The sequence below is a fragment of the Agelaius phoeniceus genome, chromosome 6 (genome assembly GCF_051311805.1).
Source record: "Agelaius phoeniceus isolate bAgePho1 chromosome 6, bAgePho1.hap1, whole genome shotgun sequence".
Classification (NCBI taxonomy): domain Eukaryota; kingdom Metazoa; phylum Chordata; class Aves; order Passeriformes; family Icteridae; genus Agelaius; species Agelaius phoeniceus.
In genome coordinates, this window is record NC_135270.1 from 48,453,375 (window position 1) to 48,467,617 (window position 14,243).

At 42.4% G+C, this 14,243-nt stretch overlaps 1 protein-coding gene across 5 annotated transcripts in view; it reads right to left on the reverse strand.

The window, feature by feature from the left end:
• Nucleotides 1–14,243, reverse strand: part of ITPK1 (inositol-tetrakisphosphate 1-kinase) — a 140,727-nt gene that overhangs the window by 10,828 nt on the left and 115,656 nt on the right. For all 5 annotated transcript variants that reach the window (XM_054634017.2, XM_077180631.1, XM_054634018.2 and 2 more), the window contains 5 exons: nucleotides 9,987–10,085; nucleotides 8,067–8,107; nucleotides 4,447–4,612; nucleotides 2,806–2,873; nucleotides 1,149–1,311 (listed from right to left, as the gene is read on the reverse strand). In XM_054634017.2, coding sequence (XP_054489992.2) covers nucleotides 1,149–1,311; nucleotides 2,806–2,873; nucleotides 4,447–4,612; nucleotides 8,067–8,107; nucleotides 9,987–10,085 — 537 coding nt within the window. The remainder of the gene's footprint in view (nucleotides 1–1,148; nucleotides 1,312–2,805; nucleotides 2,874–4,446; nucleotides 4,613–8,066; nucleotides 8,108–9,986; nucleotides 10,086–14,243) is intronic.

A 14,243-nucleotide genomic window follows, 5' to 3' on the forward strand; every position in this document is an offset into this window, starting at 1 on the left:
TGTTTCACTGCCCTGGGCAGAAGAGTGTTTTCATAGGTCTGCAAATTGCATAACACCATGTGGTAGAACCATGCTGGGAAGTGACCTGAGAATAGCAGAGCTGAGTTTTAAGAGGAAGCCAGTCACTGTGGAGAGAGACAGACACAGCACTACAGGGCAGTAGGAATGAGGACCTGATCTGAAAAACTGAAGAGACTGGGAGCTCAGGACAAGACCTGTAGATGTAAAGACACCACAGCCATATTGAAAACTTAAAGTCTTCAATGATGGGTTAAAGAAACTACACAACAGCCTGTGTAAGTCTCATGAAACAAACACCCCCATTCAGGTAATGAGAGGAGATTCTCAGAGAGAAAAACACCCTGCAAAACAGCAGGGTTATTTTCCTGGGTTAGACTGCTGAATTTAGCATGAGTGATAGACCATTACTGCCTCACCCTTATTCACACTTACAGCTCCTTTTAACCATTCTGGTGATCAAGGAGCTTGTTTAGTTGTTTCCAAGACAGATGTTGCACTAAAAAAGTTGGGGACAAATTTACTTATTTCAACATGCTCTAATCCATCCGTTTACTCCAGGACTGGAGAAACTGCAAGGACACAAACTCTCTACAGCAACTTCTGTGCACCTACAATTTTATCATTTTCAGATTCCTGGTATTTCTTTTGTGCACAAATGTCTTTTTGTGGGGAATCAATTTGCACAGGAAGAAATTTTCAAGGGAACAGTTTGTTTCTTCCACCCCCTCATTTTTTTTAATGGCCCAGAGTCTCAAAAAAGAAAACGTAATCTTCATAGTTTCTACTAAAATAGAATTTAGTATTCTTTTCATTTCAGAATGAGGGCTAGGCCAAGAAAGGGTAGGTCCCAGCACACAGTCCCACACTTCAGTTCTTGAGTTTCCCTTTGCACAGAAGGGCACAACGGCTAAAATTGGCCACTAAAATTTGACCATATTTCCTAAGAACTGATACTTCAGATGCAAATTCCATATCTAAATAAGGGTTCTTCCCTTCCCAGACTGCCCTGTATTTGATCTCAGAACTACGTGGTAGCTGCCATCCCACCCCCGGCCTGGGAAGCAATGATGTGAGACAACAGCAGTAAAACTTGCTCCACAAAGCAGGAGTGGAAAGGCCTTTCTTACCTGGGAATGCATTTATATCAATGACTGCATGCTGCCCAGTCTGGTTGTTAATGATGATATCAATTCCAAAGAGGGAAACTCCCAGAGCTTGCCGCAGCGCTTTAGAGATTTCCCGGATGACATCGTCATTTGGCCGCTCAAATACGCCTTCAATTTTATCCAGCTGTAATGGAAAAAGACACATAACTAAGGGACTCAAACAGCCTTTTTAATGGAAAGATTGATTTTCAGAAGTTTCCAGGTGCATAGCCACCAAATCTAATTGCAGAGAACCAGTGGCATGAAACCGAGAAAGATACCAAAGAGAAACTGCTTTCATAATTCAAAATCCTTTCTAAATTGGAAATTCGTCTGCTCTAAAGCTTCTAGATCTTCCTCTTCATACTGGTGCAGCTACAGAAGCAAAGCAGTGTAGGGATGAATGGAGAATCAGACTCATTATTATAAGTACTAGATCTACACCTTAAAAAACATATACAGGTGGCATATTTAACTCTGTGCTGCAGAAGTTCTGGCTATCATTATTATTTCAGTGTAGATGAAGGTCTGTGTTAAAGGGCTAACAGGACAGACTCTTGCTGTTAGTTTAATCTGAATCATACAATAATCTCTCATACAATACAACTCAGCTGATATCTTAAGGGCAGAGCATATCCTTTATGTGGGTTTTTATGTACAAATTATTTTGTAAGTATTTATTAAAATGAGTGACTTAGGTTACTTATGACTGGAGGATGCACTCTGCTTTTTAAACAACATGTTACACAGCAGAAGTAAGCTGTTATGCCTACAGAGGCATGACTGGAATACATATTTGTATGAGTGAGATGGCATGTAAACCAAAGGAGCACACTCCCTAAGTCTGAAAACAAATTTTTAGTAATGGCTTCTCCCTCAACATAACCACAAAAAGACTTATGACTAGCACAACTACAGTTTTAATATTTAGCATGCCTACCAGTGTTGCATACAAAATTCAAAATCAAATACAAAACTAGTCCCCAGCAGAACTTGTGAAAGAGAAAAGAATCCCAAGACTCAAAAGATTCAAAGGACCCAGTGCTGTAAAGTGACTTTTTCAGTAGCTGAGTGCCCAAGAACTTGTTAAGGTTCATATGTCCAAATCTTATTAAAAGGACTGGTAATGCTAGCATGAAACTGTGCAGTGTGCTGTCAATGCTGGTCTCGAAGGACATCCAGAAATGGTCCCATGGTCACAGCTCAGGCATTCTCACATGGCAGACAAGTACTGGCCCTCTGTGGCCTTGTGCCAACACAATTTCTATGCTTTAATTTTCACTGTTTGTCTTTCCTCACAGAACTGAGTCCTAGAAGAATGATTTATGCTTATTAATCTCTCTGGACAGTAAAAAGGTAGGTGTTTACATTCAGAATCTCCTTCTTCCCTTTGCCTAGATTAGCCCTGGGTAGTTTGGGAAGCAGAACATCCCTGCTACAAGCTCTTCCTCACCAGAGCTCGGTAAGGAAAACCAGAGGGGGACACAGTCATGCTGGTTCGTGGTACCAAACAGACCTCAGCCTGCAACACAGAAGCAGACAGCTGGTGAAAGAGAGTCACTAGCTACTAACACTTCCATAAGAAAGGATTAGATAGGTTTTCAGCTGCACTAGAGGGAAGAAGACCAAGTGTACTTACCGCTGTTAAGACAGATGAGGACTCTGGTTTGGAAACATTGTGGCTGTTGAAAAATATTGATTCTCTGTCTGCAATTAAAAACAGGTTGTAAATAACTTTATACCAGATTTTAATTTCCAAAGGAATAGTGCAAAGAACAGCAGGTGGCAGTGCAGCCCCATGAATCTCCTCTTGGTCTCAACCATCCACCCCACCCACAGGGCTCTCCTGCCTGCTGGCACTTGGCTGCCTGCACAGGCAGCGACCCACAGACAGATAACCCACGGTTCTTGTGGATTATCTGATAAAAAAAACAGATAAATAGAACCACACACTGGGTAAACAGAAATCTGTTTTCCTTCCTTCACCACAGCAAATTAACTAAGTTCAGTCAGATAATGAAGATAATTTTTACTAATGTGCTATACTCAAAGTGACAGTTCCAAGGGGAAGGTGTGTGACAAAAGCTGCAATCACTGCAGGGGGAAGGCCGGTAGCACCCAGGCTACACTGAGAGCCCTGTGAACCTGGGCAGGGCACTGTGACCATGGCAGAGTGCAATACATTTTGTGGCCAGGACCTGTCCTTCTTTTGGAGGCACCACTGGAATGCAGAAGACACTCTGAGGTGACAGAAGCCACTGTCCTAACAGTTTATATGAATACAGATTCTGGCCTAATTAATTTGATCAGGACATAGACCAGACCTAAATGTAAATACAGGCACACACAGCTACAGGTAAGAACTTCCACCAGCATCCTACTACACCTATACTAACAAAATAAATGTTTGTGTGTGAAATGCAGTGGTGAGCATACATGGACATACTAGGATTAGCCAAAAACGCTAAGGAAAGTAACAAGACACTAGCATTTGTTCATTCATCTCCTTTAGTTTGATCCCATCCTCACCTCCTGGATTTGTCCAGTTGTTATCAGATCATGCTTGCTCCCATCTATGTGCTGCTAATTTTTTTATGCTTTTGGTGGGCACAGAATGCAGTCCTCTGGAAAGGAGCTTTTTTCCATAAGTGAAATCTAAGTAATATTTAATGAAAACCCTTCAAGTGTGGCTGTCTAATGACATACAGAAGAATCACTCTCCTCACTGACAAGTCCATTTCTCCTTCTCCCCAACAGAGCTGATATCTACAAACCAAAGGACACTTCCCACCAAGATTTTCAACACTGGGCCTCACATGAAGAGAGAGGCTCATTTAGGGAAGAGCACAAGTGATCTTTAATTCAAAACACACACATATTCTAGGTAAAAATAGTGAGAGGAAGTGCTGAAATGATGGAATCCAGGAAATTCTCTCCAAAGCACATTTATAAACAAGTTCCGGAACAAATGACACATGAACTTAGTGGGAAAGAAGAGAACTTCACTCCCTCTCCCCTTTTCCACATGACATAAAACAGGGTCTAACAGGTAAGACTCAGGTTACCATTGCATAAATATTTACTATATGAATGCCATTCGTACGTATTCCAGAGCAGGTGAGTTATCTCCCTTTCTATTGAAATAATACAGAAGAGGAAACATGGCATGTCCAAACCAGCTGCCTTCACTGCAGCAGTTTTTTCACAGATATTTTCTTCAGAGATGTTTCCTACTGAGGCTGCAAGAACAGACCTTTTCTTTTCAATCAGTACAACATACCTGAGATGCCTGCAGAGAAGTTCTTTAAAGATGGTCTTTTCACCACGGTGTAAGATTCCCCGACCACAAAAACTTTATAGAGCACAGCATTGTGGTTGATGAAGCTCTGAATGACACAGGGGGGGCGAACAGCTTTGAGGCCTTCCTGGTTGAAGATGATCGCCATCTGGAAACACACACACGATTGTGCAAAAGGCTGGCAATAATTTCATGCTTACCTACACCTGACAAGCACCAAGGGGAACATTTCCTTTTCTGCATCTTGTTCTATTTCATTGTGTTTCATTTAACTGACACACAACTCTGTAAACACTACTGGCAGTGAAGATTTCATTTTCAATCAACATTTACACAGCACTTTGCAATTTCATTTGCTGCCTTTAGTTGGGAACTACTGCAACTGCAAGTATAACAAAAGGATAAAACATCTGACCAACACAGACAACAAAGTTTGTATTGAATACAAGCCTGTATCATGAGAACAACAGAAGGAACAGCTCTGTGCACTAACTACAAGAATTCTTCCCAACAGCTTTAATTCCCTGATTTGGTTCAGCCCAGCTGCAACAAGACTAAGCACTAGGGCTTCACCCACACCATCAGAGGACATTTCTCAGACTCTAGTAGTTCTTACTGCTGACAAATGCTGGCCTATCGATTTTCCTGCTTGGTTTCACCCCATTACTCTAAACAGATAGTCCTCTTGAAGGCACTGGAATAAATATGCCAAAAAGGAAGGCATTTATTGGGCCCTATGAATGATCAAATAACTGCACACATGCACAATAACTCAGTAGATTAACATTTTCTATGTTCAAGTCAATGTGTGCATTCAATACCTACTTGTAGCCGATACTCTTGCTGTCTCTATTACACAGCACAGAGTGAATTTGTGAGTGGTAACAACCTGTGCAAGAAATTTCTTTAACAGACAGAATCATCCATCAAGATGATTCACAGCAACAACATCACACCTCATTTGTCTCTTACTGGTGGCAAAAAACATTGTTGTCTTCCTCCTCTTGTGTGGACTGTTGGCATTATAGTGTCTACAATATCACACTGGCAAGAACTCTGCTGTTCTATAGTGTTCTCTTCCACTATTAGGTAATTCATTCCCACAAATAAATGTAGGATGAACAGGTTCAGCCTATTTTGGAAGTGTGGAAAGCCAGAGTTTATCTTCTCAGCACAGCACTGACCATGACTATTGGAGGCTATGTGAGGCCTCTGTTCTGCACAGCTCTGTGCTGGCAGCCCTGTGGACTAGCACAAGCCCATATAACCCATATAAACCCCGTGGGGTGCCTTATGCCAGTTCACTGCCATGTCTCATGGCTTTTAACATGCATGAATAGAGCTCCAAGAATTTGCTTGCAGGGTGCACTTGCTCTTTGTCATCTAGCACAGACCTGCTGTGTCTGGCAGTAACGTGGGTACAATACTTGATATCATAATTTCCAAACAGCGTTTCTCTTTATAAATGCAGAGCTCTTTTGAAGGCAAAACGAAACATTTGCACCAAGAATTTTTACTGACAATGTCCATAAGGAATTCAGTCTCACAAAACATAGTGATTCTCTGCCTTTTCCTTCTTGTCTGCTCAAATGCTCAGAAGAAATTCTGGATACATTTCTTCAGGCTATGGGTCTCTCATGGCAGCTTTACCAAAAGTTACTTATGTTCTGACCTGCTGGAAGCCAGGAAGCACAACTTCCAGCCATCATCTCTGTTCCAGTTTAATAAATGGTGCTGGCAAACTGGGGGTCAAGTGCTGAGCTGCTGAGGCCACTGCTAGGGACACCACAGAAAGGCTGACACCACCCCAGCTTAACAACAACATGTACTCACATGAGAAAAATGGGGTCTGCCAGCCTCACCTGGTGAACTCACACACCAAACCCAAACTCATGCACCAAACTTAAACTCAAGCCTGAACCTAACAGCTGTCCCTGTTAGCCAGTACTTGAACTTTCTTAACAGCCATCTTATGAAGAAAAGCAGGGTTTCTGGTCAGTGCTCTGATTTCAGTGTCAGCTCTGTATTGGAAATATGTCCACAAAAAATGAAGTGATTTACCAAAAGCCAGACAAGGAGTCATTAACGAAACAGACAACAATTTCTTGCTTCTAGACCTATGCTCCATCTTTTAGACAGATTGTGCTGTAAGGAGGTATTTATCCTATGCTTCCTTTGTAATTATTGACCATAAACAATTTCAAAACAGTCCCTCTCTGATCATAGATATAGTTTTGGATCACTCCTGAGAACTCAGCAACTCCAAAAGTGACTACTGCTACTACTATGTAAAGTACTATGCAAGACTTCAGGCTGTTTTCCAGGGGTCCTCCTAAGCTCTCATCATAAGTTCCTGTGATAAAGTGCAGACCATGGGTGTATTTTAGTCTAATTTTTGCTCTGGCAGGAGGCTTAGATGTGTCTGCACTGTATGAAAGAAGATCAAAGAAAGATTCACCAAGGAAATAAAGTCCAAGCCTAACTGGACAAGTACTGAGAGGTTCATGCGTTTCAGTTTGCAGTTGCAGATGAACTCTTGACAGAAAAATCAGCAAGAAAAGAGGAGTCTTAAATTCCTTAACAATCCAGTGCCCAAGTATTCTCAGGAATGACAACAAAAATTTACAGCAGCTGCTCCAACAAACTAACAGGACTGTCTTTTGGCTTGTGAAATAAGCCAAGGTAAAGCCTGCCTGAAAAATCTCACTGCATTTTTAAAAGGAAGTGCTGGTCAGTCAAGATTTCAGCCACAGCCATTCTGCTCATCTAGATTTACAATTTACTTGAGGGTCTTCAGCTCTCAGAGATATTTCAACAGCAGCTGGGAAGCCTGGACTGATGGCAATGTTGTTAACAAAGGAAGCCAGGAGTTAGGAGAGCCAGCAGCAAGGGCTGGATTCTCAAAACTGATCTGAAGTAAGCAGGAAGGCAGGAAGCACAAATGGAAAAGAATTAAAACAGTACTCAACTCACTTAAATTTAGAGGAAGCTAATCTCATAGGTAATGCACTCATTCCAGGAATATACAACCATTTTAGCTGTAATTGCCTTACAGGAAGGCAGATAAGTTCTACCAGTCCTGTTCTCCCCACAGATCCCACTGTGTTATTACAAGTGAACATTGCCTGGAAACCATCTCTATTTGTTACTCCCTTCCCCCTCAGGGAAAGGAGCCAGCTGCTCCATCTGAAGCACAAACCCACTTTTCATCTGTACCACATACATATTGTAAAAGTAACTTTCTGGGACAGAAACTTTATTTAGTGACTTCTTACCAAAGGAGTGACTGAAGGAGATTTCTTGGACACAGCTGACTGGAGACTACAAACTGCTAGAAGCAACAATATGATAGAAGGTGGAAACTGCTAAAAATAGCTTGCATGACAGGAGGTTCAAGTAATATTCACCTTCATTTCAGATTTTTAAAAAAATAATGCTGCAATTTAACATGAGGGAGAGGTGGGGAAGGGAAGTTGCTGGGGCACAGCCCTCTTCCTACCCACTACAGGATTGGAAATCACCAGCCAAGCCACCACAGGGGGACTGGGGGACAGGACACGACTGGAAGCAGGTGAATAATACTGCAAGAATTTTTAACTCACCTCATGAGAGTTGGTTCCATGGGCCACTCTGGTTTTACAAACTGGGTAAATAAAAAACAAAAGACAATTCACCACTGAAACAGAACACACAAACCCTTTATAATCCTGTTTCCACCCACACATGCAAACACCAGAGTCCACCAGACCAAGGCACTGACTGTAACAGACACCAGTGACAGTCTCTGCTTGAACAGTCTCCTCAATCACTGCAAAACTTGGCTTGCTCCAAGATCTGCTCTCTCAATTCCTCCCTGTAACTAAGGTGCAAGCACAGATCTTTATTAGGACTGGACAGAGTTGCAAAGCATCAGCTAAGAAGTTAGTACCAGTATTAGGATTGCCATCCGGTCTACTCAGAGGGCATTTTTACAACTATGTAATTTTTTTTCTGAGGCCAGAGCTACTTTACAGGTACCACAAAACACCACTTTCCTTAAAACAAAGGAACGGGACACAGTCAAAAACAACTTATTTGTTTACCTCCCTGTTGGGAGGGAAGAGCAGGAAATGTAACAGGCTGAACCAAACTAAGCTATAACTTATTTTTTACAGGCAACCATAGAGGAGGACAGAAAAAGGCAGAAAGCCTGCCAGTTTTTCTTTCTCTTTCACATTTATCTGCTCTGTATATCCTGATTCTCACCTCCATCTTGATTAAGAGGAGGAGTAAAACCCATTAGAGGAAAGTAACAAAAAGCTGCTTCTACTATGAGGCCACAGAGGAGCTGAAGACCCTAGGGCTTGCACAGTGACTAGGGCTGATGCTACTTATGTGTTAAGGAGAGGAGATGAAATCTTGCAAGTAGTGAGAGGGTGGATAGGACAAGACTTTTTTTCAGGTTGTTGGAAGAATCAAATTGCCAGGCAAGAGGACAGGGAGCTATGAAAGGGAGATAACCTGCACTAGAGTCCAAAATAACTTGGTAACTTGAAATTTTACAAAATGGTTTATGATGTCTCATAGACGTGCTCTGGAGAGCTGGACCTTCTTTAAGAAAAAAATAGAGACAGGAAAATGAAAATACACTCCTAGGATATCAAGGTATATTAATTTTCAGTGCTATTTTGTAATTTCATCATTATATAGAGGGTTTGATTGAATATATGCTGCTGACTACTGAGGACTAGGCAGTCTGTATGGAGAGCACAATGTGAAGAGGAGGGCAAAGCCATTCATGAGATTTCAAGTACTGCTTCACAACCTGTCTTCAGGAGACCTGCCTCATTTGGGAGAGCGATGGCAGGGAGGGCAAAACATGATTTTTCCACATAACTTTACCTCTGAACCTTACAAATGAGGCAAGCAGCAAGGGAACAAAGACCAACTAACAGTCCTGCTCACTTTTTACTGCAAGGAATCACATAAAGGAACCAATTAAAGTACAAGCCCTGCAATGAAACTTGCTACAAAGCACAAACAGTTCATAGCAGCTGTTTGAGCTGTGGGCCCTTGGAGTCTGTTATCTGTGTGAACCCTCTTTCTTTTACCCTCTAAGATTATATTTGTACCCTGGACCAGGGAAAGGGAGAGGTGGGTGAAAAAAGAGGATAATCAGCAAGGCAGTGATTTTCTGAAGAAAAATAATGAATGCAGCTGGCAGGAGAAACATCTTGCACAAGTTCAGGGCAAGAGGCTAACTTTGTTAGAACTATTAGCATTTCCCAGGAATGCATGTTTACTGTAGCGAGGTGCTGAAAGTAAGGAACATCAACAAAAGGCAAAGTAAAAGCTGATAGGGAGAGGGTTTGTTCCACATTCCAAGCAGACTGCCTCAGAGCATTTGTTTCAGGAAAGTTTTAATATCTTGACACTTCTGGCAATGAAACTCACGCTCCTACAATGTTGGCTATGTTTTGGGGGGGTGCATGTGCAGTATTTGGAACCTACTAGAAGCACCAAAGAAAAGCTCATGTACATACTGAATGGGAATGCCAGTCCATTCTTCTCTATAAGCTTCAAGGTATCTTCTCCACAGGCACTTGTCAGCTCCATAAAGGGTGGTGAACAGATCCTCTCATCTGCAAGAAAATAAAAAGACTCAAATGAAGATATGGAGTTTAGCTCCTCAGCTGCATCATTACCAGCTCTCTCCTTACTAACTGCCTCTTAATAGACAGCTTATATTAAAGCACCCAAAAGGACTGTAAGCCAGGCCTGAATTTGGGTTTCTGGAAACATTTCAGAAGATGAAAGGCTCAATTTTCATGCAATCTAAATGGCAATATAAAGCCAGTATTTTCACAGGCAGCAAAAATGATCACCTGGTTAGGAACACACTGCACATGACTTAGCCAGTGAGGTGAAAAGCAACTGGGATCTTTTTATGCCTTCAAGCATAATTTTCTAAAGCATTTTACAAGAAACAGAATGGTCTGCAAATATGACTAGAATAGGCAGTCTCACAAAGCCATATGTCCTGTAGGGCTCCTCAGGTGGCAGATTCCAGTGTGTATTTACTTCAGGCAAGGTGCCAGAACATTCTGCTGTTCTCTGGGACAGCTCTGTCATGAAAGCAGTGTTCATTTGGTCTGGCAAAGCCAACCAGAGCACTGCTGAGACACCACCATGTTAAAACTGCTCAGCAAGTTCTGGGTAAAGAGAAGAATCATGGCAACCATGGTAAAATTTAATGGAGCAGGTCTGCTCCAGAGTGTTTCTGCCGATGTTGTGCTTGTTCACATGGGGTTGTGGGAAGGCTGGAGTCAAAAACCAGCCCTCTTGGTGACTTGGTAAGTTGACTTGCTCTAGGATGCACTTCTTATTCACTGCAGGAGAACTGAGATTCCCCTGGGAATGCAGCAGGAAAGGCAGAAACCACTGTAGGACTCATAGGACTTGCACATAAATCACTTAAGAGGGCTGGGTTGCAATCTGAAGTGTAGAGAGAACCTTGGCTTCAGCCATAGCTTTGAGACAGGTCAGCAGGGGCCCAGGTTTTCAGACAAGCTGTGTGCACGTTGACAAGATTGACTAAGTCAAATCAAGGACATCACACAAGTATGAATGACTATTTAAATTACCTCCTCAGTGAGCACAGTCTTAAAAAAGTACTACTTTAATGGAGTTTGATCTGTTGCCAGGTTAACTTCGGAGCCACAAATGAGTTATAGCTTGAACACAATTCAGAACGGGTCTGCCAAGACTTCTTCGCTTTTCAGACTTATTTCAAGAGAAAAAGGATGACACCTTTCTCCAAAAAGCGACTGGAGACAAGCACAAATGGTGGGAGCAACTGCCTCTGGCAAACTCAAGTCACAGGTTTATATAAACCAGCAACTTATCTTGAAAATAAGCAAAGCCTGGCTGAATTGAAACAAGTGGAGGCCATGGTCTGCAGATGGCGAAGAAACTGAAAAGTACATGTGAACTAAAAGCCCAGCAAAGCTGAACATAACTCTGAGACAGACATGCATTCAGAAATCACTTTATAAACATTGTTTAGATTAATACTTTTCACTTAATTGTAAGTATATATGTAAAGAAAACTGAATCACTGAAAGTAACAGAGATGCAAGACTCTCTATATTTTGGTACACATCTCTCAATACATCCCCAAACTTTTGGAATATCTGAGAACTCTGTTCATTAGCAGTGCTGTCACTACAAGAAGTTTTCTGAGAAAAGGCTATTTTCATAGATTCTAAAAGGAGCAGAAAGATTGATGCTTTGAGGTCAACCTCTACAAAAGTAAACGAAACATCCCAGATTTCAAAGCTTTCAATTTGCTGCTATGAAAACAGAAAGCAGCATCCAAAAGTGACAGGTACTGTAATATTTACAAGCCTTTGCCAGAGTAAAAGTTCCTTAGTTGGATGAATTTAGGGAATAAGATTTAGTTTACAGATACTTGGGAACAACTTTGGCTTGGCAGCTCTCCCACCCACATGCTTAAGGCTCACAAATAACTTTGCCTTCAGAGTGCAGATGCAGAGCAATGTATGGTTCCATCTCCCTTCCCTCTGTTTCTCTCTCATGCAAACAGGAAAGGGAGACAGGGAGGATTCAGTGCTCCTGCTGACTACATGACACTTGCACAGGGAGATGAAGGAAGGGACAAACAGGAATTTCTTTGACTCGTACTTAGAAAGGACCACCTGGATCAACAAAAAGTAGCAAAGAAGACTCTTAGCATCTCAAAGTGCTCCTGCTGAGTTTGCATAGCACTGGCATTTTCTCTGTCAAGAAGGCAATTCTAGCCCACTGAAACCTCTAAAACAGACCATTAATTCACAGCCAGACCTGAGGACAAATAAATCCTCACACAACACAAGATTTCAGTAGAGCCTACAGCTAGAAAACTGCTGCTCTGAGTTTAACTGCACACATTGAAATTCTAAAGATAGCAACAGGTTAAAATAAAAAGTTCTCCAGCAATTATCCTCTCCTTCTTCCCAGGGTGGCAAGCACATGCTAAAGCTTTCTCTCATCACCCAGCTCCTGCTATCAGAGTGACAGCAGTCTCTGCACACCTTCTCTGCACTGAGGTCCAGGACAGACCTCACTCAATGCCCGAGAGTCAACTCAATACTGATTTACACTGGCTCGGAACTACACCATGGACCCACATAGTGCAAATGGCCCCCGGTGGTACACTGAACCTTCCCTCCCCTCCTGCTGTGTAAGCTGCTTTAGTGTGGGCTTACTGAGCTGTGGTCAGGTGCTGGACCCTTGGCACTGTCACCACTTCTTTGCAAACCAGCAGTGACAGGACACCACAGGAAACCAATGCCAAAAAGAACAACAGCAAATACACACAAACAAGTAAACGTAACAGTCGAGAGATGAGAAGGGGTCATGATTCTGGCTCCACTGCTGCCCCTTTGTATTGATGTTCCAGCCTAACCCTCCAGTCTAAAACCAAGCACTATTCTCATTTGCACCTGAGAGCCCAGAGTGAACAAAGCACTTTAAGTGTTCTCTCTTAGTCTGAGAACTACAGCATGAGGCCACAGCCATGTCACCCCTCCTGTGCAGCTGCACTGGCCATACACCCCTAGCAGAAGTGACTCTGTCAGGACACAGACCTGATGCAACCCAGAACCTGTGCACAGAGCTGATGCTCTTGCTTTTCTACCATCAGTACTTGGCTCTGTGCTGTGCTGCTGAGTTGAAGAGTCTTCTTCTAAAGCATCAAGTTTGGAAAAAACTCCATCTCATCTTCCACCCTTGGCTGTGCACAAGTGACCTTAAATTCCAAGAGATTACTACGTATGCAGTTTCTGATCTTTTCACTTTGGATCTGAAACTAAAAATCAGGCACTTCCTCCCTCCCTTTGGGCGCATACACTGCATCACACAATAAGCAGATGACCACAATTATTAACCCTATCTTCCTTCATGCAGCCTGTGCTGGACCAAAGGTATCAGCAGGAGAAGTGTGTCTGTAAGTCTACAGACTGCTGTGAATTAAGATTCTAGAATTAAGATTCTAAGATTGCTATAGTGCACATTTAGAGAATGGCATTTCTTTATTTGCTAAGCACCTGGTTGTCTCTGAGAGTTCTGCCTTTTAAATATGGCCACCACTCCAGGTGAACCTTGTCAGGTCCAGAAGTGCCAGCGTAACAGCAACAAGGAAAGATTCTTCAGATCAGAATGTTCAGCTTTCACTTCAGACAAGTACCAAAAGTATCTGTAGCACTTTTGTTGTTAAAAACAACATATTATAGTTAAATTTAAAAGTCAAAATCCTGTCACTCTGTTCCTCCCCCATCTTTGTCCTCATTTTTATTGCATGCTTTAGCACAAACTTTGTGGTATCTGTTTTCCATATTTGCCTTTAGATATTCTCCCTTTTCTTCAAGATTGTTTGATCTCAGAGGGAGTTCTCTCTCTCTCTATCCCCTCATTCTTACTTTCTGTATTGTTTCTCATTCCCATCCCCATCTCTCATCTAGGCTGTTCATTTTCCAACCATTATTTCTGTTCTTTCAGTGCCTCCTACACTTTATCCCTCCATCACCTCTGAACAGAGCTCGTGGCTGGAGGGATCACATTCATGGCCAGCACAGGGGGAGTGTTTGCAGTGGGACACCTGAGGACAGGTCACAGGTGACAGGCAGCAATCTCAGCACCAGGGCACTCAGCCCTGGCACACCCTGCTGTGGGGGGAGCTTTGTCTGAGTGCTGTTCTATTCCCACGGAGCAACAACATTGTTATAAGAGCTTGACGGCTG